The sequence below is a fragment of the Triplophysa rosa genome, linkage group LG6 (assembly GCF_024868665.1).
Source record: "Triplophysa rosa linkage group LG6, Trosa_1v2, whole genome shotgun sequence".
NCBI classification, from domain to species: domain Eukaryota; kingdom Metazoa; phylum Chordata; class Actinopteri; order Cypriniformes; family Nemacheilidae; genus Triplophysa; species Triplophysa rosa.
This window is the reverse complement of record NC_079895.1, coordinates 4928652-4956545: the sequence shown is the minus strand read 5'-3', so window position 1 is coordinate 4956545 and position 27894 is coordinate 4928652. Positions and strand designations below refer to the sequence as shown.

General features: G+C 37.5%; 2 protein-coding genes across 9 annotated transcripts in view; one reads left to right on the top strand and one right to left on the bottom strand.

Annotated features, from left to right (window-relative positions):
• Positions 1-8961, top strand: part of gulp1a (GULP PTB domain containing engulfment adaptor 1a) — a 52304-nt gene extending 43343 nt beyond the window's left edge. For 2 of the 8 annotated variants that reach the window (XM_057336753.1, XM_057336752.1), the window contains 9 exons: positions 1678-1749; positions 3077-3175; positions 3314-3451; positions 3979-4095; positions 4218-4304; positions 4481-4705; positions 6039-6171; positions 7015-7109; positions 8028-8957. In XM_057336753.1, the coding sequence (XP_057192736.1) occupies positions 1678-1749; positions 3077-3175; positions 3314-3451; positions 3979-4095; positions 4218-4304; positions 4481-4705; positions 6039-6171; positions 7015-7109; positions 8028-8099 (1038 nt within the window). In that variant the 3' untranslated portion in view covers positions 8100-8957. Of the gene's footprint in view, positions 1-1677; positions 1750-3076; positions 3176-3313; positions 3452-3978; positions 4096-4217; positions 4305-4480; positions 4706-6038; positions 6172-7014; positions 7166-7520; positions 7532-8027 lie in introns of all 8 variants that reach the window. The other 6 variants (XM_057336756.1, XM_057336757.1, XM_057336754.1 and 3 more) reach the window with 6 other exon arrangements.
• A 105-nt stretch (positions 8962-9066) lies between these two features.
• The window catches only part of col5a2a (collagen, type V, alpha 2a), a 28447-nt gene continuing 9619 nt past the window's right edge, over positions 9067-27894 (bottom strand). Inside the window, exons 2-54 of the mRNA XM_057336749.1 lie at positions 23920-24138; positions 23790-23806; positions 23639-23671; positions 23485-23517; positions 22719-22772; positions 22541-22627; positions 22042-22119; positions 21841-21885; positions 21683-21736; positions 20752-20805; positions 20594-20647; positions 20457-20510; positions 19830-19883; positions 19617-19661; positions 19446-19499; positions 19327-19371; positions 19178-19231; positions 18914-19012; positions 18783-18827; positions 18475-18573; positions 18237-18290; positions 17849-17956; positions 17694-17747; positions 17500-17598; positions 17361-17414; positions 17179-17277; positions 17044-17097; positions 16671-16724; positions 16485-16538; positions 16341-16394; positions 16163-16207; positions 15986-16084; positions 15601-15708; positions 15455-15508; positions 15109-15162; positions 14979-15032; positions 14831-14884; positions 14606-14713; positions 14456-14509; positions 14327-14380; positions 14080-14241; positions 13894-14001; positions 13667-13774; positions 13527-13580; positions 13338-13445; positions 13203-13256; positions 12997-13104; positions 12826-12879; positions 12635-12742; positions 12247-12553; positions 11866-12047; positions 11347-11589; positions 9067-11133 (exon numbers count right to left, since the gene is read on the bottom strand). Coding sequence (XP_057192732.1) covers positions 10987-11133; positions 11347-11589; positions 11866-12047; positions 12247-12553; positions 12635-12742; positions 12826-12879; positions 12997-13104; positions 13203-13256; positions 13338-13445; positions 13527-13580; positions 13667-13774; positions 13894-14001; positions 14080-14241; positions 14327-14380; positions 14456-14509; positions 14606-14713; positions 14831-14884; positions 14979-15032; positions 15109-15162; positions 15455-15508; positions 15601-15708; positions 15986-16084; positions 16163-16207; positions 16341-16394; positions 16485-16538; positions 16671-16724; positions 17044-17097; positions 17179-17277; positions 17361-17414; positions 17500-17598; positions 17694-17747; positions 17849-17956; positions 18237-18290; positions 18475-18573; positions 18783-18827; positions 18914-19012; positions 19178-19231; positions 19327-19371; positions 19446-19499; positions 19617-19661; positions 19830-19883; positions 20457-20510; positions 20594-20647; positions 20752-20805; positions 21683-21736; positions 21841-21885; positions 22042-22119; positions 22541-22627; positions 22719-22772; positions 23485-23517; positions 23639-23671; positions 23790-23806; positions 23920-24138 — 4388 coding nt within the window. The 3' untranslated portion in view covers positions 9067-10986. The remainder of the gene's footprint in view (positions 11134-11346; positions 11590-11865; positions 12048-12246; positions 12554-12634; positions 12743-12825; positions 12880-12996; positions 13105-13202; positions 13257-13337; positions 13446-13526; positions 13581-13666; positions 13775-13893; positions 14002-14079; positions 14242-14326; positions 14381-14455; positions 14510-14605; positions 14714-14830; positions 14885-14978; positions 15033-15108; positions 15163-15454; positions 15509-15600; positions 15709-15985; positions 16085-16162; positions 16208-16340; positions 16395-16484; positions 16539-16670; positions 16725-17043; positions 17098-17178; positions 17278-17360; positions 17415-17499; positions 17599-17693; positions 17748-17848; positions 17957-18236; positions 18291-18474; positions 18574-18782; positions 18828-18913; positions 19013-19177; positions 19232-19326; positions 19372-19445; positions 19500-19616; positions 19662-19829; positions 19884-20456; positions 20511-20593; positions 20648-20751; positions 20806-21682; positions 21737-21840; positions 21886-22041; positions 22120-22540; positions 22628-22718; positions 22773-23484; positions 23518-23638; positions 23672-23789; positions 23807-23919; positions 24139-27894) is intronic.

Genomic DNA, 27894 nt, shown 5'->3' with positions numbered 1-27894 from the left:
ATGGACACGCTCCATAGAACAGTTTGTCCGTTAATTGCTACTGTAAAAACAATTCCATATAAAGGGACCCGCGGTGTATGTAGATAGAAATAGCTCATTCTGAGTTAATAATAACATAACGCTTCATTATGTAAGGTCTTCATACGTCTGAAGACATAGTAATGTATATTGCATTTCTGTCAATAGATCCTCCAAAAAATTACACATTGGACCTGTCATACTTATTATCAGAAATACTGTAAATAACTGAGACAGAGACGTCCTATCCCTAACACCACATCCGTTTTCATCCCACAAAACAATGAACTGGTTTGTGTCTCTTTTGCTATTCATCAACATCCTGTGAGAAGAGCATCACACATACTCTGTCATTGCTGTTTAACGCTCTGTTTCACCAGAGTGATGTGATCTTCTACTCTGAACTGAGAACCTGTCTGTGTCTGTGTGAGATGTCGTTCTAAATCCCTGACCAAAACACAACTCCTTAGATTTTCAGAACTTCTATCTGCATGGACTGCATCTGTAATTGAGAAAAGAATAGACAGAGAAAGTGAATTACAGAAAAAACTGGTGTTCTGCCAGCATAACGGGTGATAGATGAACAAAGGTTGGATGTCTATGACGAAAACCTCTCCGAACAGCCAGAGGGGCCGCAGTGATCAGAAATAAAAGACCCTGTACACGGTGTAATGTTGAGTATCTATCACTTCTGCCTCACTTGCTGTCCTACCGTGTTCGCTTGCCCTTGAGTGTGGACAGCATCGATCATATCTACGTGCTGCACAGCGGCACAGCCTGCAAATTTGGGACCCCCACTTTTTAAGAATTTAAACACTATATTTTAATATATTTTGCATTAAATTGTTATAAGAAAAGGTCTGCACTTCTATATGGCTAGCACCCAATGTTCTGTTTCAGCAAGGGCTGCTGGGTGAATGTTACTGTACACCACCTGATAAATATTCATGAGCCAAGCTGATAAGATTTATAATGTATTCCCCTAAAACCTTTCTGTGATTGTTCCAACTCTCCTTGTGCTAAATCACTCTGTAGAGGGCTTGTTTTTTACTCCAGATTTGAAATGAATGCAGACATTTTTCACTGAATAAATTTGTGACCATGTGGATATGAACTGCAAATATGTCAGGATGGAAAGTCAGATATGCCGTCTGTGAATCTTTATTGTGAAATTATTATATTGTTTTTTTTTTCCACATTACAACATTAATACATTGGCCACTAGAATAGAAGTCTAATAACAAGCTGTACACCATTACTGTATATTATGTTTTGAGACGTCAGAAGTGCATGCCAGCAGAACGTCTGAACAAAGCCTTGACCACATGGACTGCATAAAGGTTAATAGCACCATCTGTTGGAAATGAAATGTAGTGTTGTTTATTGCTTGTATTTCAAATAATCTCCAATGTGTTCCGGATTAAATGTTTTAGTGATCATAAAAAGCCTTTGAATGAGTGTGAATGAGGGTTTGAAATGATAATTAAACATACCATTTCAGAGTTTCTACACAATTGAAAGAAGAACCGGTGATGTTGATCTTCTCCCTTTATGTCCAGCGTAACAGAGCTCAGATGTTAATGATATACTTTTTTCAGAACTATGTCTGCTGTTTTCTAATTCTATATTCATTTACATTTAAAATGATTCTTTTTACAGTTTCTGGGGAAAACAGAGGTGGATCAACCCAAAGGTACAGAAGTTGTAAGGGATGCTGTCAGAAAGCTGAAGGTAATTTAATCTCGCTTGACATTAGTTGCACACGGAGGGTTCTTGTACCTGAAAACAGGAAGAGGGGTGTTATTATGTCCTGTTGGCACCCTCCAGCTGTTTCAGAGTTTCAATGGAGGATGACCTTATCCGAGACCTGTTTAATGATGCATGCAGGTGTTTTGTTCTTATCAGCTCTCCTCTTGATACAGTGTGAAGGACTTTGGTAAAATAGGACATGCTGTATCAAGTGATTTACATTTATTTAAAAGAATAATAATACAAAAAAATGAATATGTTGCATTGTGTAACATGTCTGCATCAGACTGAATTTGAATTTAGTAATCCAGGTAGGCTATTTAAAATGTAAAATGTAACTTTATTTTTGTTTATTATTTAACATTTGGCATTCAACAATGAACATAGTATTTAAATGGTGTGATGGGTGGATTTTCTGTAAAGCTGCTTTAAAACAATGCAACACTGTAAAAAGCACTAAATAAATAAACTTAACTTGAATTGAATTTTAGTTTGTCGAGATCATTTAACAAGTTTTGTTATTAGACAAGATTAATAAACATTGAATTTTGCTCCTTAAACATTTTTTACAAGTAGTACTATTAAACTTCTTTATATGTGTATAAGTAGTTGACAAATAAACTGTACATGTGTCCTATGGTGTGACAGCAAAAATTTAGAAATCAAAAAATATACCGTTTATATCATGTGACCCTGGACAACAAAACCTGTCTTAAGGGTAATTTTTTAAATTGTGATTTTTACATCATCTGAAAGCTGAATAAACAAGCTTTCTATTGATGTATGGTTTGTTAGGATAGGACGAAATTACAACTGAGATACAACCGTTTAAAACTGGAATCTGAGGGGGGCAAAAAATCAAAATATTGAGAAAATCGCATTTAAAGTTGTTAATCAGAGGTGCTGTAGCAGGCCATCCACTCCCAAAAATAAAGTTTTTATATATTTACGGTAGGAAATTTACAAAATATCCTCACGGAACATGATCTTTACTTAATATCCTAATGATTTTTGGCATAAAAGAAAAATCGCTAATTTTGACCCATACGATGTATTTTAGGCTTTTACTAAACATGTTCCTGCGCTTCTTAAGACTGGTTTTGTGATCCAGGGTCACATATTAATAATATTATTATTTATAATATAAAATAGAATTAAAGAGATATATCTCCATTGTTATTTTTTCTCCATTTATGCCGTCACATTACCCAAATCCAAATAATTAAAAGCATCTTTGTTAAGGTTTACTGTAGGTTTGGATTTTTGTTCATCTTCTTTCTTCTTGTTTCTTCTTTCGCTTGTTTTGTAGTTTCAGAGGCACATAAAAAAATCTGAAGGACAGAAGATCCCAAAAGTGGAATTACAGATCTCCATATATGGAGTGAAAATATTGGATCCTAAATCCAAAGTATGTACTGTACATATCCTAACAATTGTATTTACTATACAGATTGTGTCTCACATGAACCACTTTGTCTAATAAGATCCAGTTGAAGAGCTTGTGTTTTGTCAATGCCGTGTCAATATCCTGTTTTCCTCTTCACAGGAAGTACAATACAACTGTCAGCTGCACCGAATATCTTTCTGCGCAGATGACAAAACGGATAAACGGATATTCACGTTCATTTGCAAAGATTCAGAGTCCAACAAACATCTCTGCTATGTGTTTGACAGCGAAAAATGTGTAAGACAACAGATATCATCATACTTCTCGTACTCTATACTGTATAATGAAATCTGTGATTGTGTCTCTCTTAAAGGAACAATTCACCCAAAATGGAAAATTCTGTCTTATTTACTTACCTTCAAGTTGGTCCATATCTGTATACATTTCTTTATGATGAACGCAGAGAAATATATTTGGAGGAATGCTTGTAACTAAACAGTTCTTGGCCACCATTGACGACCATCGTAGGAAAAATGCTTTGTACATTTCTTTATTCTGTTGAACACAAAAGAAGATATTTTGATGAATGTGGGAAAGCAAACAGTTCTCGGACACTTTTGACTACCGTTGTAATTTTTCCTACTATGGAAGTCAATGGTGGCCAAGAACTGTTTGGTTACAAGCATTCCTCCAAATATCTTTCTCTGTGTTTATCAGAACAAAGAAATTGATGTCATTGTTATTTTGGGGTGAACTGTCCCTTTAACATGATTTTGTGAAGATGCAACTCAACCAATGATCACACATTTATCCGTGGATCGCAGGCGGAGGAGATCACTTTGACCATCGGCCAAGCGTTCGACTTGGCATACAAGAAGTTTCTGGAATCTGGTGGAAAAGATGTGGAAACAAGGAAGCAGATAGCAGGCCTCCAGAAAAGAGTGAGCATGATATACAGTTTACCCAAAATAGACTCCTGTATTCTGTACATGCTGAACAATAATTCAGAGGACTCACAAAACCTTTCAGATTGCACCTAATGAAGCCACATTTATCCTTACAGATTCAAGATCTTGAAGTTGAAAATTCAGAGTTGAAGACGCAGTTACACGTCTTAGAGGAGCAAATGATGATTGCTCAAGTCCCCCCTGTAAGCATTGCATATACACAACACCTCATTGCTGTATACAATTCTGTTTGTTATCTACATACAGTACAATATAAATAAATCATGCTTAAAGCTTTTTCTGGCTTAAGAAACAAACACTAAAACACTGCAATAGAGCTCTAGAAAAAGCCATCCTGACTGTCCCGATCTTTCCACAGCTTCTTCATATTAACTCTTCTAATGAGGCCTATATGCTTCAGAGACCGTCATCTCTGTTCTGGTGTCACAACGTGACGTCTTTCTCTTGTCTCGAAATCTCCTCTGTTACGCTAACGCCAATGAGCTCACCCGACTCTAACCTTTCCTCTGGTCTTCTGACACCTCCGCCTGCTAAAGCAGCTGACTCAAAGCCTCCCAGCGGAGTCAGTGTTCCTCACCCTCCTGTTAAGCACTCCTCTATTTACTTTTCTTCTGTTTGTTGATTGTTAGTGTCGGTGGTTTCTGCTAAGCACTGAGGTCATGGAGGTATCACAGGGCTTGTAGGGCAGCATGGTTTGGTTTTTCTGGTTAGAGTTTGTTCTGAACCTCTAACCCTAATGCCCGGTTTCAGACTAGTCCCAGACCAAAATGAAAGTTTGAGCTGTCTTAACTAAAAATAACTTGCCCAAACATATCTTAAAGCATGCAATTGCCATTGTTTTATCTCAAGATGCACACCAGTAATGTTTTTATCTAAGGCATTTTTTTGAAAAAAACTATATATATATATATCATAATTTACCTCCTGGATTAAGCTAAATCTTGTCTGTGAAACCGGGCCTAAATCTGTTAACCTCTACAACTCGGTTTGAAATGCTTAACTGATAATTTCAGCCTTAAGCCCATTGCACATTAAGTCCGAAATTTGTGTCCGAAATTTCCGCACGTCAAAAAATAAATACGACCTCACGTTGTGTCAATCACATTTACACACTGCCTCCGATATTTTCGTCCGTCATAAAAAAATTCGGACCGGGTTCGATTTTCTGCGTTTTCGCATCCGTAGCAAGCATTTTGAGTGACCTTTTATAACAATTCAGAGACACCGTACAAACCAGAGGCAAATACGAAAAAAACGCATACGAAAATTTCGGCCTGTATGTGCAAAGACCTTTAGGCTTGGTAAGCCTTTTTGTGAGGACAATTATATTTGATAACACTTTACAAAAAGGTTGTATTAAAAAATTTAAATAATGCATTAGTTATACATTAGCATGTATTAATCTTTGTTTGTTCATTTCAGCATTTACTAATACATTTTTTAAATTAAATGTCGAACTAGTTAACATTAGTTAATGCACAATGAAATAACATCAACAATTGTATTGACATTAACTGATATTAACAAAGATGAATACATTCATAAAAACAATATTGTTTATTGTTAGTTCATAGCATTTACTGTTAACAAACACAGCCTTATTGTGAACTGTTACCTTTATTTGAGGTTTGGAAATTTTGATCATACAGATCTCTTTGGGGGGCTAACCACGCAAGACACTTTCTTGTTATCCTCTGCACTGTTTTTTTAGTAAAGTAGTTTTATGTAAATGTGCTAGGTGAATGTCAAATGCTTTTCCTTTACATTGTCAACTACAAGGAAACAGGAAAGACTAAGAATTAGAATAATTAAACAATATTAATTGCATGTCTAAACGTATGTTTTGTGGTACCGATGTTTTAGTATGTAGCACTGCTAAACAGATGGATTTGTTTAAATCGGTTATGTTTTTGCAGGGAGACGGCATGTCCTCAAAGACGCCCACTGACATATTTGACATGGTTCCATTTTCTCCCGTGACCCCTCTGATTCCATTACCAGCAAGTAATGGCTCAGCCCCTCCGCCCCCAGCGAGGTCCACAGACATGAGTAAGTTGTTCCTGTTTTTTCCTCCACTGTAGGTTGCAAAATGTTGGCTCATGAGGCCACAAGATCAGGTTGTGTAGGAATGCATATTGTAGAAGTCTTTCGTATGCTGTAGATCAATGGGCTGTACAAGGAATGAGAGCTCACAGGTTCAGTCACGGGCTGTCACAGTTAAGGGGTAATGCACAGTCAGCCGGTCATTATTGCCAATGTAAACGTGTCATGGTGATCAGGGTCGTGATGCGAGGCGGAGAGTTCATACGGAAGGATTTAGTTTGCGATAATGACTGTACATTATACTGCATATTACACAGCTGCTTAGCAAAAAATATGGATATGACTATTTCTTTTGAGTTTTAATTATTTTACTATGTGAGAACTAAAGAGACAGAGGAGTCATGAGAGATGTGAAACTGGCACTAGTTACTTAAAGGTATAGTTCCCCCCAAAATGAAAATTCTGTCATCATTTACTCTGAGTAATAAATTATTCCTCAGAACACAAAAAAATATATTGTAAAGAATGCTGGTAATGGAACAACGGTGGTACCATTGCATTGGTTTTATCTTCACCATAGAAGTGAATGGGTGCCGCCATTGTTCGGTTACCAACATTCTACAAAAAAAAAAAAAATTGTTCTGCAGAAAAAGTCATACAATTTTGTAATGACATGAGGGTGAGTAAATGATGACAGATTTTTCATTTTTAGGTGATGAAAAATCTCTTTAAAATATCTTAATGAAAAGAAGTTAGACTTTTATATAAATGACAAATACACTATCGTTTTCTTATACTGTAAGATGTGTCGCAATGTTGTATTACTCGCAGTTGCCTTTTCTTCTTCAGGGAAAGACCTGTTCGGTGCCGAGCCGTTCGACCCGTTTACCTGCGGGGCAGCTGACTTCCCCCCTGACATCCAGTCTAAACTGGATGAGATGCAGGTGACTGAATTATTAGCAAATCGTCTGGTGTGAATGAGCAGCTAATGGAGCTGACGGTAGGCACTGCTGCAGTCAGTCTAGGAAACAATGTGATCATTAGATTTCACTTCGGGTTTGTTGCACCACTAAACCTCAAATCCCAGATTATTTTGTGAGGGGTGGCCCAGATTAGATTTATTTGATTTCATTTTAAACATGGTTTAACAAATCAGCAATGAAATCCTTCACCTGTGATTAGCTGCCATGATGAATTTATAACTGTAGCTAAACCGCATTTGTTTTGAATTACTAGATGTTAAAAATTTCAAAAAGAGTTGCTCAGTTTGCCAGTTACGTAAATATTTATATAACTTGCCAGTTTGTGTTTTGTAACCAACAACCTTTTTTCTTTTGTGCCTTTACTGCTTGCAGCGGCAGAGATGGTTTGTATTTTCCAACAATTTTTGTTCATTTCAGTCAGAATCTCTTGTGTCTATTTTGGCATACTTAAATGTTTGATGTGTCTCCAAAGTTAAATTATTTACAGCACATGCAACCGAGTGTCTTTCCTATTTACTTAGCAAATCTGTATTAAGGTTTATTTAGATGTGTATTTTAAATATATTCGAATGTATTTCACTCTTAGGCCATAGACTTGAAACATTACTTTTGTTGACATGAATGTGTAAGAAACTAAAAGCCACATTGCGTCGGACGATTTTAGTGCAAGAATATTGCAAGAAAACATTAATAATCTACATTAATAACTTTTCTGTGTACACAACATTTGATAAAACGGAACAATACTTTAAACTCTTACTTTAACACTGAGAAGACAAAACAATTTTTCTTCAATGACCGTTAGTGAAAACAAAGTTTGTGTAAAAATAGAAATAACTGGATACTAATAGTGCTCATTTGTCTTGGTTTGTTTTTCAGGAGGGGTTCAAAATGGGACTAACAGTAGAGGGCGCTGTCTTTTCCCTTGATCCTCTAGATGGTCGCTGCTGATGCCAAGATGACGTTTTTATCGCGTTCATGTTAAACCATTTGTATGAAAGTGCCAAACTCGGGTTTACAGTGAAGATGTCAACGTCTTTTTTCTTATGTATTTGCATTTGAACTTGGTTTACGAAAAGTATATTGAAAAATCTCAAGCGGTAGATCACTATTTTTGTAAGAACTGAGACAGTAATGTAGTTTTAACTCCCCTTGCTTGAACAGGCGTTGAAGGATGTAGAAAAGACGTCCGACTGCACACTCTGTTATCAATTTACACAAACAAAGCAGCATTTTTTAATAATCTGTATGGCAGAATGCAGCTATGTCTCGCATCAACTCATAAAACTTTCTCTCTCTGTCTGTCATTACTGATAGTTCCCTTTACATTATTTTGTATCTATATTTTTAACACGTAATACAGTATAGCATAATAATACAGGGGTTATTAAACTCGCTCCTTTTGTATTAAAAAAGATTAATGAAGATAAAGAAGTAAAATTGTGTTGTTTCTGTTTATTGCGATGGATTCATTAAAATGCAGTATTTTTTAACAAAACAGCAGTGCCGTAATTGCAGGACTGGATTATTTCCACATTAACGTGTACTTGTATTGCAGTTTATTTTGTAGTATATATTTTAGTATTCTCTTGCACAAGGAAGCACTTTGGAGGAGCTGTGTCTATGTATTATTGTCAATTCACTTTGTAAGCATTATTTTAGCCTTTGCTGTTGTAGCCATTAAAAGGAAACGGTACAGATGTAATGTGTAATTTGTTTTATAATATAAACCTTTACTTTCATCTCACAAAAAAACCCATTTGGTATGTTTTCTTTAACACATCTTCACCCACATGCCATAGTATTAGTCATTTGTTTCATTTGAATGTATATATTGCAATCTTAACAGTAAAATATTAATTCACTTATATATATATTTTAAACTGTTTTCACTTTTTTTTACTTCATTTTCCAGATACACTTGGATAAGTGATTGAATGCTTTTATTCACATCTCTGTCAAATACATGATCTTAAACATTAATACACAAACTTCAAATGATTTATCAATTATTATTCATCATTTCTTTTTCAAACGAACATTTTCTGGCTTTGGACTGCATGTGTTTCATTCATTTATCTTGTGTACTGGTCCCGCTGTACTGAACACCACTTCTTAGAGCATGTTATCCCATTCTTACATTCATTGTGCTGGAAAGATGTTGTTTTCCATCCTTTTGAACAAAATTTTGAACAGAAGTGTTTTCATGTTGTTGCACAAAGATTTGTCAAGTTTCAATCAGTGCATTTGTTGTAGAAACTTTTCCCTGTCTGGGTTACATCTATACAAATCATAATTTCATAACATTAGGATAAGACTCAAAAGCAACTTTTATGTAAAAAATACTATACTACTACTATACTAAACTAATCAGTAACTATTCTATAGACAGTAAAGTCACTATTTACAATAACCCTTTATCGTATTATAGCCTTTTTTCTTAATCAAATTATTTTTATAATATATACTTTAAACAGAAAGGACAAAAGTTAAACTAAAAAAAAGTTAAAGTAAAACTAGTATAATCCCAGTCGTTTCATTATTTACTCAAAAATGTAAACCCTTTAAAAAAAATTATTCAAAAGTTAGTAAACAAATCCTGCATAAATAAATCACTCTTGTTAACCAGCGTTTGTTGTCAACAAGTTTAGTCTGAAACATAAAGAGAATATAATAAAGCAAAGCAATACCTTACAAATGTTTTAAATGTGTCCAAAGCAGCAAATGATGCTATCCATTGTCATTTTATTGTGTAAAAAAGTATTTTCATGCCAAAAAAGCAAGAAATGAAACATAGGCATTTTTAAAAGAGGAATAAGGGGAAGGAATATAGCTTGATTCGATAAAATCAGAAATGATAATAGGCATGTTTAATTTTGCAAAGCAAATACAAGAGATTAGCTTTAAGACAAACCAAATGGCTTAAAAGAATTATAAATGCTAATCAGATAAAATAATAATCATAGAAAAAGTGCAAGAATGATAGGTTTTCCTGCATGCTTTGGAAAATATGACAACCTAAAGACTTCCAGAATTGATTCTCTATTTACCTGCACCTGCATTTCGCTACATTGTGCCTTAAAGCCATTAGAATGTAAAACTAACATTATAAAAAGAGGAAAAGCATTCCTCCAGCATTGTCCTGGTGTTTTCGTGTTTGAAATAGAAAAACAAATGCATCTTTTCATAATTGTAGTCTGAGATGGAGTTATTTTTATTGCCATTTTCTTACCCTACTATGTACCTTTTCATGGGAGAAATTCAATTCATACAGCTCCTTATCGGTATTCATGTACAACAAGTCTGTTGTCAGCTTTTGCCAGTTTATAGAAACGAGGTAGCTTGCACTTATGTATAAACGATTTCATCTTTAATTGTCAGTTAGGTTCAAAGCGTATTACAAGGTGAATGTACCAGGATACAAGTGTTTTTCAAAAGAAAAAAAATTAACTGAGTGCAACGTCCTCTATAGCACCATGTTTGTTTGGAAAAAACCAACATACTGTAACAAAAAACAAGCAAATGAAAATACATATTTTTTAATAACAACTAGTGTTGGTACAGTGTGAAGCATGATTACTTTTACTTTGAAGCAATGGCCATCACAATTTGAAACAGCAGTTGATGGATAGTCTTGTATCAAAAGAAAATCTTTTAAATTTAATTTCCTATTTCAAGGGATCAATCTGTATTAACCGTGTTGAGCTGTTGTTTTCTTGGAAGGCACAATAAATATCTTGCTACAGGGCCAGAAAAGTCCAATGTTCTGTATGTACAAGGCTGATCTTGTCAGCAGTCACTTTAAAAGTCTGAGGATTTTGCATCTCAACTCCTTGATTTATAAGAAGCAGACAGGCCCGACATCAATTCCAAACTCCTGATTTGAACCTCCAATGTCCACAGGTGCAATATCCACAATAGGTAACCGTGCTGTTTTCTGGGTCCTATATTCAAAAACTGTCTTGCCCCACTTACCATTCGCTTGCTGTGGAGAGAAGGACAGAAGTTGTTAGGTATGTATGGGTGCACTTCATTACTGTGAAAAGGCATTTTCGTGTTTGGTCTTTTAGAATAATTTGTGTCTGTGTAGCAGATCTAACCTGACTGTGTTTCAAAAAATAGTGAGCTGTAGCAGTCAGTAGCTTACTAGGTTTTGTGACTGAGCTTGTCTTCGCAAAAGATGTCTTTGTGTACTTACCGAGCAGCTGTCTTCAACCACAGTGTATCTAAAGCGGTTATTTCCCTCAGCTTTAAGCTCAACATCATTTGAACCTTTGAGGATCACTGCCTTCTTGAGGTTTCCAGTTGATTCATCCTTGTAGCCCACAGTGTTCTTGCAGTGGTAAGTGATGGTTTGTGAGGCTTCTTTAGAGAGCAGACGGATGAAAGTCATCTGAACTGTGACTGTGTTGGCTGGCTGGTCTTTGTTCCCGTACGTGAACTTAACACAAAAAAAAACACACAAACAAAGAAATAAATAACAGGCACTTCAGTTATACTTTGTTGTGATTCACAGAAATGTAGAAAACACTGAAAAAGCTGATTTGCTGGTCTCAGTTTGGTCTATCTGGTCTCCCAGCCTGGCCAAACTGGCTTTCAGCTGGTCTATCTGGTCGACCAGCCTGACTTTTTCGAAAACCAGCAATCCACACCAGACAAGCAGTGTTTTTGCAGGAAGAGTTTAAACCGTTAGCAATATATGAATAAATATGCTTACATAGATTCCACCATTCATGTTGGCTCCAAACCACACTGGTTTGCTTCCCGGGGAGCTCCACCATGTTTTTCGAGGGATGCTGGAGGGAATGGCAGAGATGCATGTCTCGCCTGTTTCCATATTGCAGTGTACTTTAATGGCATCCTCTGCACTGCCCTGGTTTGGATCCACCCAGTATTCACCTAAAATGAGGAGATGAAACATTTGAGGATGTCTGTACACCATGGATATTCTGGTAATATTAAGGTTAAACCTCAACGAGGATGTAGGAATGGTAGTACCATTGTAAACATACTCAATAAAGTATTGCAATGTTTGGCACATCTTCTGCTCTCTTTCTCTAATGTAATTTTAATCTTGTCATTCTTTTTGTAAACTTACCACTCTTCTTGTCAGGGTAGCATTGTTTCAAGTCCTCGCAAGTTCTGGCAGGATGTTTCTTGCTACCATCAGGGCTCTTCATACTGTCAATCTGGCTGCTCAGAGCCTTCAATGTCGCTTGAACTCCAGGGTCAGCCTGAAACACGGTAGTTGAGTTACTTTTGGGAAGAGCTTCATCCTCACTGAACTCTGGGGGTGGAATACCAGCATCATAATCTTGAGGCCCACCAAAGAGGTCTTCCATAGCTGCAATGGGAGGACCAGAAGGTCCAGGTGGGCCAGGAGGACCAGAATCTCCAGGAGGTCCCTAGTTATGAAAAGGTGACATAAATGAGTTGATGTCTTTGATTGTGTTGATTATGTGAGATGGCATTGCAGTTGCACTTACCTGTGGTCCCATGTCACCACTGGATCCTCTTGAACCAGGAGGTCCCATAGGTCCGTCTACTCCAATGTTCCCTTCCTTTCCTGGTGGTCCAAAGGGCCCAGGAGGTCCCTATAAAACAATTTAGTTGAAGTTAATTACATTTTAGTTCAGCTTGTTGTTAATCACTCACATTAACCAAGTTTAATGCGTACCCTTTGTCCACTTGGACCAATAATGCCTGGGGCTCCCTGTTCACCAGTTGTGCCCTAAAAAAATTATATAGAAGGTTAACAAAAAGCACTCTTATAATAATGCACACAATGATGTATGCTTCACATAATCTTTGTCTTTGAATTTGGAAGAAATATTTGTTAAAAACTTACAGGTGGTCCGGGAAGACCCTGTAAACCTGCAAATCCTCTATGACCCTTCTGTCCTCTTTCTCCATGGTCACCCAAATCTCCCTTATCACCTCTTGGTCCTTGTGGTCCCTTGAACAGATGATTTATTATTTTTATCAGCAACTTTAAGGTAAATTAAATATCTTAATTTGCTGTGATATTAAGTTATGATATGATATATATCTTACTGTGAGTCCTCGCTTTCCAGCAGGACCTGGGGGTCCTGAAGGTCCCCTTGAACCCTGTGCAAAACAAAAAACAAGGTTCTGTCTGCTTTCCATAGCATTCTAACACATAAGGACATGGAATTCAAATATGCTTACAGGCTCTCCACGTTTTCCTCCACCACCTGTAGCACCAACAGGACCAATAGGTCCAGTTAATCCCCGAGATCCAATCAAACCCTCTGGACCTGGATCTCCACGATCGCCCTTAAAACACAATAAACATCACTAGACTGACACAAAAGCTTTAATTTAATATTTGTTTGACCTTCTGTTTTTTGTCCTCACCCGTTCTCCTATGACACCTTCTTTTCCTGGTGGGCCATCAGATCCAGCGGGTCCCTAGTGATCCAAACGTAGCGTTATGTCAGGCAACTTCATTCTGTGCAATTGTAATTTTGTTGCAAATGTGTTAAAATGTATTTTACATCAGGTCCAGGATCACCACGGGGTCCGTTAGCTCCAGGCACCCCAACAGGGCCAGGGGGTCCTTTGTCTCCTGGAGCTCCTGATGTGCCCTGTTTTCCTGGAGGACCCTTCACGAGAAATTGAGAGCAGGTAAAATATAAGAGCTGGTAATAAATTATGTTTAGAACATGCACCAGAGAGGATAATAAAAAACATTATCTGATTCCATAATGTCATGAATACTAACTGCTGGTCCATGAAGTCCCGGCATTCCACGTTCACCTCTTTGACCAGGAAGGCCTACAATACCCCTCTGCCCTGTTGTCCCAGCAGGTCCTGGTGGACCGTCAGGGCCCTAAAGAAGAAACCGTTGGTTGAATTGTCTTTGTATTGTCTCTTAGTATTTTATGTAGGAAATGTCTGGTGTATTTACTGGTGGTCCATCTTCTCCAGAATCTCCTTTGTCTCCAGGGCTTCCAGCAGGACCAGGTTGACCTCTCTCTCCCTGTCGCCCAGGTGGTCCGTGATCTCCTCGAAGACCACGTGGACCTTCTTTTCCTGGGAGACCAATTGGACCCGGCTCACCAATAGGGCCCTAAGAGAACAAAGTCTGGTTTGAAAAGTGTTTTGATTTTTTTTCCTGATTTGTAATTGGGAATTCAGGAGTCCGTGCAACTTACCGTTGGACCAGGTGGGCCGACTCTTCCAGGTGATCCAGGGAAACCCGTTGGGCCCTAAACATTGAGTCAAATTAATGGGCTAGGTCTTAACACCTATATTATAGTAATGCCTTTTATTTTTATACTTACAGGTGCCCCTTGTGTTCCTCTTCCTCCCTTTGGCCCAGCCACACCAAATTTACCCTATAGTAAAATGTCAAAGGGTGATTATTAGCTCAAAAGAAATGCTCAGCTTCTCAGAATCAACAAAAATCTGATTTATCACAAATGTTTTCCCACCTGTGACCCTGGAGGACCAGCTAACCCTTGAGGGCCAGGAGATCCAGCATCACCCTTTTGTCCAGGCTCTCCTGGTGGTCCTTTCACACCAGGCTGACCATCAGGACCCTATTGTTTTGAAAGTATAACAGGTGCAGAGCAATAAAAATACAGTTACTCAGTGAACTAAAGTAAACTGTCTGTCACATTTGCCTCTTTAAATTGACAGATTTGTTGATTGCTTACAATTGGTCCAGGAAAGCCCACGGCGCCAATCGGCCCAGGTTCACCACGGGATCCCTAATGGTTCATTCAAATATGTGTCATTAAACAAAGTTATTTGTCATTAAATCATAATTACATCACTGTATTTAGGTATTGAATATCAACTCACTGGCATTGCTCTTGATCCATGAGGTCCGGGTGGTCCCTTAGGACCCGATTCTCCCTGTAAAAACATTACGTTCAAATTGTGTGGTTCTTATAAAGTAAACCATATAAAGTTGGGATAAATGTGTATGTACCTTTTCACCACTTGGACCAGGGGGTCCTGCAGGGCCAATTGGGCCTGTTAAACCCTACAAGAGTAAAACAAAATTAGAGATATTCACATCTGAGAGAAAGAGAGAGATAGTCCTTTTGTATGCTGCATCTGTGATTGGATCTGCATGAACAAGTCTGATGAATTGTTTTCAAGTTCAAATTCTGCTTCTTGTATTTACTCAATATTTAAATGTGTTCATTGCAACTTTTTTATCTACATTCTCCAAGTTCTAACATGTCAGCGCTGCTTGGCTCAAGTATTGAGGATGCTTTCTACCGACGTTTGGCAATCTAACCAAACTTTTTTAATGTATCTATGTTATTTACCCTTGCACCGTCACTTCCTGGAGTGCCCTCTGATCCTTTCTCACCCATAGCTCCCTAAAAATATGAAGAAGTTAGTTTAAAACCTACAGATGATGACTTGAATATCCATGCATATGCTGTGAAGTTATAGTTGCATTAATACTCACTCTGTCTCCTTTTGGACCAGGTGGCCCAGAGATCCCCCTTTCTCCTGGCATACCCTGCAGACCAGGAGGGCCTAGATCACCCACAGTACCCGGAGGTCCTGGGCTGCCCTATAATTCAAGAGACATAACATTTAAAAAGGAATTCTCTTACATTTTATTTGAATTATGTCATATTGGAATAAGAAATAAAAAATTGTGTTCCATTACAATTAGAGTTCTACGATCAATAAGATGCATTATGCATCTGTGATATTGGTATGTTGTTTATTGATGTGATGTTATTAACTACAGTTATTTTATAGTAAATACTGTAATTCTAAGATAATTGAAATTGAATAAGGCATAATTTTAGTTTTAGCTTAACAGACACTGCTTAGTTACGTACCTTCGGGCCATCTGGACCAGACGCTCCTGGAATACCTTTGACTCCAGGCAGACCATTAGACCCAAGCTCTCCTCTTTCTCCAGGAATTCCACGTTCACCCTGTTAAATGAGTCAGCTGACCATTACAGACCTGCCTTTCTTGATGACAACAAGAAGCGATTTAGTGCAAACACATACCCTTGGTCCAGTTTGGCCTACAGGGCCACCTTCTCCAGGTATGCCCTAAACAAAAGGTAACAAATGATCAGTATTGATTAACATTGGAAGATCATTTGACATCTGTCCGTTGTCTGTTTGTCTGCAAATTTTAAGTCTGACACACAATAAATTGTCTATAAAGTTGAAATGTTTGTACCTGATCGCCAGGTTTTCCTCCCTCTCCTGGAGCACCTGCTGGTCCTGGCAAACCCTGAGAAACAAGCAAAGAGACTGATGTTTATAAAGGGAAGTCCCAAAAAAGATCGATCTTCCAATGATCAAATAGTCAATATTAAATAACCTGGAAACCGTGCATTCCAGGAGGTCCCTGTTCACCTCTGTCACCTGCTGGACCCTGAAAAACAAGAAACAAAATCCAAATTAACATGTACTCATCTTATAGCACAACATTATTATAAGGAACTTTGATAGCAATGCAACACAAATGTATTGGTTTTGTAATTTGGAGACAATAAAGCATACTTACATGTGGACCTGGTGGTCCAGCTGGACCTACTTCTCCGTCTTTACCAGGTGGACCCTAAAAAAAAAGCCAAGGTTCTCTTTGATTTTTTTCTTTATTTTTTTTTCTGAAAATGTGCATTTGCAAAATGCTTGTGGGCATTTTCAATACATTGTTATGTGGTTACAAGGTTAACTTAACTTAAAGTTAGCTTAACTTAAATAATTAATCTCAAACTTTAAGGACTCTGTCCGGCTTGTAACTTCGAAAAGTAATAGGACAAATCTTACAATAAGATTTTAGGTATTATTTATATTGTTTTTGGTTGCTGTATGAGAAATAGCAAACTGTTTACTGAAAAATACATTATAGCCTAATTAAATTTTTTGTTACTCACCCTCTGTCCAGGTACTCCTGCAGATCCCTGTTCACCAGCCTTCCCTGCATCTCCCTAAATTGTTAGAATTTTGTGTTTAGGTGTTTAATCTCTAATCATGAATAATTAAAAAGTTATTCAATAGATCCTACTCACACTAAAACCCTTTGGACCAATTATCCCCATCTGTCCTGCTGGGCCTCTTGTTCCAGTTGACCCTGCAGGCCCTGGACGCCCGTCCTCACCTGGAGGACCCTGTAGAATGTAGTACACGTGTCATTACTTTTTTCCCTTTGAACTTGTGGACATGTTATTCCAAAAATGACTGAAAAATGTACCAGTGGTCCTGGCTTTCCTTCGGCCCCCTGCACTCCAGGTGTTCCTGTCAAACCCTAAACGAACGCAAAAGATTTAAGATATTAAAAGGCACTATGATAAATATACTTTTTAATTTTACATTTTTAATTCTTTTTTTACCCTTGCCCCTGGTAGACCAGGTTCCCCTGTTCTTCCTGGATCTCCAGTGGATCCTTTTGGTCCAGAAGTTCCTGTTATTCCACGGTCACCTTGTGCACCCTAATAATAAATGATAAATGTGAGCAAAATGTCATTATTTCAGTTACTTATTAAATCAAGAAATTACTTTGCTATTAAAGTCATTTTCTCATTACCTTCGGACCCTGTAAGCCATCCTGGCCAGGGAAACCACGGTTTCCAGGAGCCCCCTAAATTGGACAATAAAACCCATGAAGAATGAATGAGGTTTTATAGATTACATACGTTTCCATCTGCTGTTGCAAAGCTTTGACAGAAAAATTTGACTCACTCTCTCACCAACAGGTCCGGGTGGGCCAATAGAACCAGGATCTCCTCTTTGTCCACGTTTGCCCTCCTCTCCCTGAGGTCCAATCACACCTTGTGCTCCTGATGGACCCTACAAACAAATGCATTACATTACAAGGTTTGAGTTTTGATATTAAAGTTCTTTATAGTTCTTCACCCCTTTGGCCTTATATTAAAAATCTGTTCAAGCATCCTAACACGGCAACATTAATTTAACCCGTACCGTATATAATTTACTGGATGAATTGAGGATGTGATAAGTGTTTGTTTTATCATTTTGAAAATCCATTTAATCCCTTCAATCTTGTAACCAGGAACCTAAATAATATTTATAAGATATATAACTGTATAACTAAGATATATAAACTTACAAATTCGCCTTTAGGTCCAGCCTCCCCTTTAAATCCAAGAACACCAACATCTCCCTAGAGAAAACACCAAAAGGTTAGAGGTCAGATGGGTTTTGGAGATTCCGGTTTTCAAATGATTAGTTGATCTCACATTTTAATGCACAAATGTACATCTTTTACATTATGTGTTCTTTGCATTATTTAAACATAAATCCTCAAATCCAAAACCATAACTGAGATTCCATTAAGATGGCATTACCCCTTGACCTTTGATCCCAGGCTGTCCAGTGCTTCCCTGAGGTCCTGGTGGGCCAGGTGGACCAAGCAGACCAACAGGACCCTGAGGACCAGCATTTCCCTGGAACAAAATAACATTGTTTACTGCCAGCATTATTTACGCAAAATATTTTAGGCATTTTACATTTACATTTATTCATTTGGCAGATGCTTTTATCCAAAGTCACTTACAAGTAGGAGAGCATATAACATTTTGTCAACAGGCTAAACAGTACCATTAGTTTACAAATTTGGACTTTATTGTATGTAGTACACATTTTTTTAACATACCACTGGACCTTTGGTACCGGGACCACCATCAGTGCCCACTGTCCCCTGAAAGTGTAGAATCATACTCAATCAAGTTCATTAGGCATGATCCGAAATCCTAAATCACTGACGCACAAAAATAAAAACCATACGCTGTTGCCAGTTGGTCCAGATCTTCCTTGATGTCCTGTTTCTCCTCTTTGTCCCTGTGGTCCCTCCGGCCCCCTCACACCAGTGGGTCCTGGTTGACCCTGGACACCAATTATACTTTAATTAAAACATCTTGAGCGATGCTTCTGTAGTGTTAAAGTTCAGCTGAACTACTGTATGAATATGAAGGCATGCTTTGCATATAAATACTTAATATATAATTCATATAACGTATATACTGTACAGTACTGTATATAGATACCCACCTTCATACCTGGACTTCCAGGATACCCTGAAGCACCACTTAGTCCCAAAGGACCCTGCAATGGAAACAGTTTACATTTAGACATCACTGAGGTTTGCATTGGTTGGTACATTATTTCACACTTTATTATATTCAACAATTGGACCTTACCATTGGACCTGGTTTGCCAACATTTCCTTGTGCACCACGTGTACCCTGAAATACAAAAAAACTATAAATAATAGAAGTCAAAATACAATTGGAAGTTAACAGAAACTTTTTTAACTCACCGGTGTCCCAGCCGCCCCTGGACGTCCTCTTTCTCCTGACATTCCCCTGGGACCCTGCATTGAGTAATAGTTGATTTTAATTTATTTGTCAATAAGACTAGAAGTTATCTGGTTGCAATGTGAGAATGAAGATCATCTGTGCTTTTATATAAATTTGTATTATACACTAACCATAGGTCCAAGGGCACCCATTGCACCAGGCCCACCAGATTCACCCTAAAATAAATAATAAATCAATCAATATCATGCATTCAGATAATGTAATAGAAATTTTAAATGCATATAAAATGTTTGCTCATCAAAACTGACAGATAAGATTTAAAATGGCTACTAAATACTGATGCAGACTTCACAATGAAATGAAAATGAAAGACAAAAATGAACCTTTGATCCCAAAGCACCACGTTCACCTTTAAGACCAGCTGTACCTTGGTATCCCTAAACGATGAAAGAACATGATATGATCCTCCATCATTTCATTGGACCTTATAAAGTAGTCATGAAGTATTTTCTACATGAATAATTAAAATATACTTGTTGCCTACTTAAGCAAGGGCACAGTGTGTTGAATATTTGGTTGGTGCTTGGGCACAATAAAAGTGCAAATGAATAATTTATTGTTGAACATGATGATAAATCACTCACAAAACACCGCCTTCTTGTTTTGAAATGTGTAGCAAGGATTGCTTGCATAATAAATCTGCTGACTTGCAAAATATTATGTGGTACTTAAGTTGTTCTTTTTCGTTTGGTGGCAGGTGTTTCTTGCGCAAACTAAAGGGAAATTCAGTATTAAGGGAACAGCACCATTGAGAGGATGGTCCCCAGACCCATAAAATGAAAATCACACACTTGACAGGTGAGGCTGATGATATCAAGAGTGAAAATGTCTCTGTTTTTTGAGTTATATACTGTACAGTTCAGTCATAAAGTCTGATTTTACATTCTTTTCAATGAGGTCTGGAATATTTTCAATTTGTAAATCTTTAATGAGATGTATAAACAACTCACTCTGTGGCCCTTTAAGCCTGGAGGTCCCGGTGTCCCTGGAAACCCTCTTGATCCCTAAACACAAAATCAGACATCAGGGTGAATACAATCCCCATCCGATGACAAAAGCTGCTAATAAAGAACATGTCAGTTATTACCGGAGATCCAGGAAATCCCATTTCTCCAGCACTTCCTGGAGTTCCAGCTTCCCCCTGTGACAAAACAAACATTTCTGTTGAATTTTCCCAAATTTCTGCTTTTGGGAACCATAGAAACATTTGAGTATTTGAGTATTGAGGAGCTTGTATTTACTCACATCCTCACCGGGTTTCCCTAGAGGACCCTCCGGACCCCTCGGGCCAGAGCCACCCTGTGAAAGGAAAAACCGCAATTACCAAAAGATAATTAAAAACAGCAAAGATGCATTATGCAGATGGTGTGAAGCATGTCTGTACTTGAGTAATGAAATGCGATCCATACAGACACGAAAAGCTAAATTTGCATTATTGATGGGGGTAAATTGACTTCTAGTGATTCTCATGCTTGTCAATGATATGTGGTCCCATGCGGTGTATGAAATCTTTAAATAATGCGTATTAAAAGTTACTTAGGTTTTGATTTAAAAGTCCACCTGAGCAAAAAAAGTTTACTTTTGCTGATGTTTTTGTGCTGTATAATGAGTACAAACATCTAGTTAAGAATTGTCCTAAATAAGAAATTTTATATTATATATATTTATAATATTGTTTGGACATGCTGTAACATGTTTTAAACATTGTAATTTCATGCAGTAGTGTGTTACCACAACCTCATTTCGTGGGGATTCGTAGCTATTTTACAAGTTGGCTAATTCGTATGGATTTGTACAATGTGAAGCATACAAAAACGTACAATTAGGCCTACTAGAAAAAAGCGATACGGAAGCCCCACCCCTAACCTCGGCCCTAAACCTAACGTCACTGGCACGAAAGCAAATTGTACTAAAATGTACGAATGACTTCTTAAAGAGAATTTTTAAGTACATGTATAAAACCACTTCAATAACGTCATTGCTTTGAGAATGTGAATGGCGAGGGATGAGGTCTTCCTTTATTAAATGAGCCATGAAAGTTGCCTGCAGTATGTGAACAAGTGTTGGTCCTGGCTGATGTTTGGTTTGAAATAAAGAGCTTAGGGTAGACTCCAGTAATGTAATGTACTGCAGTAAAGTGTGTAGTTATGACAGGCAGTTCAATATGTTCACTCACCATTGGCCCTGGATCACCTACATCACCAGGAGGTCCTTGAGATCCTGCTGCCCCCTAAAGGAAAAAGGGAAAGCTTTAAAGCTGCTGGGAGGAATTTTAATTGAAATATCTGAAATGTATGTTTTTGTATATTTTGCATATCAAATAATAATACATACTGGTGCTCCATTTGGTCCAGGTGGTCCTCTTGCTCCTCCCTCCCCCTGTTAAAAAAAGTCACGGCTTCAGAAGCAATGTGCAATGTGGCACACCATAGCATCCAAAAGAAATGCAATACTCTGAATAATAGTATGCTCGGTTTAAGAAAAATGTTTTGTTGTTTTTGATGAATTACAGAATAAGCTTGTGTTAACGCTTACACGAGTTCCAGGCATCATGACATGTTGGGCTCCTGTTTTGTCATCAAATCCTCCAGCCATATGTGAGGCAAACTGGCCCTAAGTAACAGAAGACATTTTAAATACTTAAACAAAAGACCAGTTTAATTTATCATTGACGCTTGCCCATTTGCTAAACATGATGCATTTCACACAAAATCGGAAAAGACTTAAAAAATCTCTGCCATTTTTTGCTGTATAGCTGTATTGTATTTTAGTATTTTTTTTATCTCCGATAACTGTGTCTGGGTGAGACTTTTTTGGGCAGTGACCACCTGCATAATGTTTAAGGTTTTAAAAAGTTCAACCAACAGTATGTGACATGTAGGCATATTTATTCATTTGCTCTATTGTAGCTGCTGTGTTTTGTGAAATGCAATATGTCCGCTGCTTATTTTATTGTATTGTAACCTTTCTTTTAATTGGCCTGTTGTAAATTCATGAATCTGTCAATTTAACACCGAATCATGGTGATACTTACTCCTGGGGAATGTCCTTGTGGTCCGGGCTCTCCCGGATGTCCGGGAACACCAGGCTCTCCGTCAAATCCTGGGGGACCTTTCTGACCCTACATAAGACATTAAAATCTGATTAAGATTCCAATTACACAATGATTCACATCTCCAAGAACAATGCTGAATGCATGTGCATCGTCTTACAGGTCGACCCTTGGGTCCGCTGTCTCCTCTAAACCCTGGCGCTCCTGGAGGTCCCTGTAAAATCAAACATAACAAACCTTAATGCAAAAGAGATTTGATAGCGTTCACTCGTTAAACGATTCGGGGAAATACACAGAACGGTTCTCTGTCCCCATCTAGTGTCTGAAAGCACCTGAGCCGGCATGAAATTACAAATATTTAAAAACCTTTACAAAATATTTTTTAGGTCTTATGCTGCGTTTCAGACACCTCGGATTTAGGATATTTTCCATCTCAACCCGGAAATTATTTCTGGATATGGGCTGTTTTAATGTTACTAAAATACTTTGAATGTTTTTAAATACTTTAATGTTACTAAATGAAGAAGTTATTTTCCAGTTTGAGGTGGGTAATCTCCTCACTCCGACGTGTCTGGAACTCAACATTATTCCAGGAGGATGGTGTTTTATTGGTTCCCATCAGTCTGGTGTGGGCAGATGTCAGACTGGAAGAATTTCAAATGGTCTTCAATGCACCATTACAAACAATTTGAAATGATGTGCTGTATTAATTCACAATGATGGTCTCTACAGACTTTTGAAATCCCACATTTTTTATGTGTTTTCAGTCTTTCGACATAACAATTGAAAATGTTTGAATTGCGCAGCATTAAGTTTTATAGGCATTCCAGCTCAAACATGCACGTGCCAAGATCATGGGTTCCAAGATCATTCACACGTCAATAAAATACATTATACTTATTAGGAAGTCTTAAAAGCAAGCTTACCATTGATCCAGGACGACCTCTTATTCCAGTAATCTTAAATCAGATTAAAATAAGAATATTATAAGAAAATATGAATATTAATACACTTTAAACCAATAATACCAGATACCCCTTCTCATTTTCAATTATAACTTAAATGATAATTCAAACATACTGTTGGGACATCTCCGGGTTCTCCTTTTTGACCCTGAAAATATGAACAGTACAGTTACTGGGCTGATACATACAGTATACGTTTATTTAATATATTATTAGAATATATATAAAAAATATTGGCACGGCATATGTGTAAATATATTGTTTACCCTGGCAATTCTGCCTCCTGAAAATCGAAAATGGACAAAATAGCTGTTGTTAATATATGTACAGTATACATAATCAAGGTTAATGTGATTTTGTTTTGATCCAGAAGGATTTCACGATGGCTATTCTTACCTGGTCTGGGCTTGCCGGCTTCTCGTGCCCCACTCTGGCAAACAGGACAGCACTCTCCATCTGGAACCACTACCTTTTCACAGTTAGACACTTCATCACATTGCACCTCGTCGCACAAGATGGTCCCGCTGTCACAAACACAGATCTTGCATGGCTCAGGTTTCCAGATGTCTCTGTTTGAGTACACCTGCCCATTCTCTAAGCAGCTCAGCTCGTCCTCTACAGGGAAAAAAGGTAAAAAATATACAGTATTATGAAATAATATGACTGAAAATGACTGGAAAAGGTGATCCATGCTCTCCTGAAAAGGCTTTTGTGGGCAGACATGAGCTAATGCTTTCAAGGCAGTCTGATTCATAAATCCTGTTTCCAGCAAACCTCTGCATCCATTTACCTCACAGTCTGTCATTAAAACACTTTACAATAAACTATTTCCCAATAACATAAGCCAAAGGAGCCACTGTGTTAACAACTGTGGCAAACATCATGGATGTTAGAATTCAAGGTTGCACCTGTAGCACCAGGTGGCACCCTTGAGCTTTAACCATCTACCTTTATCAACCTTTTGGTTTGTCTACCTACCTTAACTTAAAATCTTCACCCTGAAAAGGGCCTTATTGAACTGCATATACAGTATATATATATATATATATATATATATATATATTATTTTACATTTATATTGATTCTGGGAAACTGATTAAAGGATACTACACCATAGCTGACAGCAAGAATTCTGAATCTGATCACAATACTGTAACAGACGTGCATGAATAAATTTCGTTTAAATGCGTGAAACTGATGCATTAGTCAAGTGAAGCTGATATATTTGTGACCTGAGGAAATGAAAGCATCGGGGATGTGTGCCAAGTAACCAGAATCAAATCTTTTCATGAACACATGGCTGATGTCAGCCTCATATTGTGGGGCTGTAGTTTCTTTGTAACTTTAAACAAAATTATATACATATACAGCTAGAATAAAAAACGTATAAGAATCAATGTAATTGACAATTGTATCTAGCAAGAGGGCAAATGTAAACATTTGACTTTTCATTGTTACAGTCAATATATTCAGTGACATAACATTCTTACATTTGACAGAAAACAAACTAAAATATAGTTGCAAGCAAGAATTACTAACCCACCTATGGCATTAATGTAACATGGTAACTTTACAAACAAAATTAGTTTAAAACCATGAACAGGATATATAGTACAATTACTTATAACTTTTGACCAATAGGTGGCACTTTCAACAACTTGTGTATGGTAATGTGCCAATGCTCCAAAGTGTTGACCAGACTGAAGATTGTCTGACCCAAATTTCTCTAAGATCTGATCAAATCTGTATAGGATGGGTTTGACAAACTGTATTTTATCCAAATGGCAGACATGCAATATGATGGTAAAGTTGAGTATCAATGCATTTTGCATGATCAAAGAAATCTACATCTGTTGAAATCGTAACATTAGGCCAAACTACAACACATATAACCTTTGAAATAGCAGTACAATACACATCTGAGGTAATAAAATGAATCACGAAGATTCTGACTCTTAGACAAGAGAACTGAGTGTTTCATAAAGATGTTCAAGCCATTATAGATCTATGGAACTGGTTTTTGTGGTTAACAAGTCACCCCTGAAAACCGTCCCATTAGGAGTGAGGGGAAAACTCAGTCTTTCCCCCGGTTTGCTAATTCATTGCATACGCTGCACTTTCTACAGCAATTCCCAAAATCCCCAGTGATGATGATGATAGCAAAGGCATGACTCTGTGTGGACTTATGACGTACATTTTCCAGCAGCCTTCTAGTCTGGCCTGACCTGACCGCACTGAACATGCTCAGAATTACTCTGTCAGCTCATGTCTGTGGTTCCTTCCCTCACGTTTCTCAAACCCAGACTTCTGTAGGAAGGTTCTAGGGGGTAGTTTATTCTTTATTTTTTACGTCCCCACAAATATACTGCATGGCGGGGAATTAACTGTGACATAAATCACATGAATTTTCCTTCGGTTTATGTGGAAATACTCATAACTTGCTGTGTTCAGGGGCTCTGTTGTTGGAACAAGTTTGTACGGGTTTGAAAATGACCTTATGGAAACAATGACTCATCCGAGTTTGTCTTTCCAACTGCGAGTATAGATGGGAATCTGTGGGAATGGGAATTCAATAAATGCGAGATTTTCATCTGAACATCGAACAATGTGAAAATGTGATCACGTTTATCTCAGGCCGCTGATGTCTGGAATCCCTTTTTTTCTGAAGGGAACATCTGTTTTTACAGTAAGGCAAGTAAAGTTACATTTTACCTCCAGGGAAACTTTAAAGGGGCTCCTTTCCTGCTTTTTAGGCGTTGACGTTCAACAACAGAAATAAATCCTGTCTGAAAGACCTCTGACCTCTCTTGTAATTAGCTGATGGAGTCCTCACACAGAACTGCCTCTTTTCGAGAAGAAGAATTTGTGTGAAAATGGGACGTGAGTGATTTGTAAACATTGTAATTGAGAGTGTCACTCCAGACAGATAAACCTCAAAGTGACTGTAAACCTATGATTAACTTAAGTCTTGACTCCCAGTGCTTGTGACTTTAGTGACGAGATAAACATGGATGATTTTCAAACGAACAGTCATAGCGGAACAACCTTTAAGGAGCAACCTCATTTGTACAAGGAAGCATTGGTTTCCTTTGGTTCGGACATGTCTTTTACCCTTTTTCAGGCCTGTGCTTTTGATGATATGCAGAGCTTTGCCAAAAGCTTTTTTTTTTGACTGAATAATTTGATTGCCACATCACCCTATACTCAGTAATAGCTGAGAATCACTGGCAGCATTCTAGTTGGAAACAAATGTAATATTTTAAGACATACACGGCAAAAAAACCTGCAAAAAAATTTCTTATGTTCTTTAGTAACATGTTTCTTAGTAAAAATAAAAAAAATCAAGAAACACTTGACAAAAAAATAGAAAAAGATTTTAACATGAATACGAATTTTAACATGAATTTAGTTTTACCTTTTTCTTAAGTACCTAATTTACGTTTATTTTCTTACCCCGTTGATGTATTTTTTTGCCTGTTTTAAACAAACGTACTTAATTCTAATACAGTTTTCATAAAACGATTAAACATACATTAAATCTCTTACGTAATTTTTCTTGTCACCTAAATGCATCTTTTGCTTCTTAAATGCATTCTTATTTTTAGATACTTGTACTAGAAAACAAGACAAAAATGCTTTGTAAGAAATTCATTTTTTTACAGTGTATATGCAGAAAATTAGGTCCGGAGGCATTTTCATGGATAAAATCCTCTACATTTTGAGGTGGAACCCTGTCCCCTCAGTTGCAATTCACTACCTGGACTCCGTCCCCCGACGTTCCCCCCATTTCCAGCCCTTCCCTATACTCAATCTTATTATTTAACCTATTTATTCTAACCTAATAAACATACCTCAAATAAGACATATTTACTTAGTATTAAATACATTTTTAATGACAAAGCAACACAAAACCATCTGTACGTCTACTTTTATGAGATTTTTTTGCACCATGTGCACAATAAAATATTTCCCATCAGTCTTCCTGGGACAAAATTATAAGGTTGGACCCCCAGCCCCCTACACTCAGCAGTGTACAGACTTGTTTAGTAGGCCCCCGTCATCACAGGGCCCGGGACAACGGCCATGCTCACAAATCCAGTCTTGTGAACTACATCGTGGTTTCACATTGTTGCACTTTTGTGCCACAGAACTACTTTCTCTTCTGTTTTTTTCCCATTGCTTTCACCACATGTCTGAGATATCATGTAATTCATGGTGTCATAAAACACTGGTCAGAGACTGAGCTTGCCTTTGCGGTATGTAGAGGGCAGAGAGAAATCCAGCCCTTACAATAAAAAGTATACTTTATATATAAATTAATTTTATTAAGCATACGTAAGCAAAGTTCAAGAATATTTTTAAGTATACTTT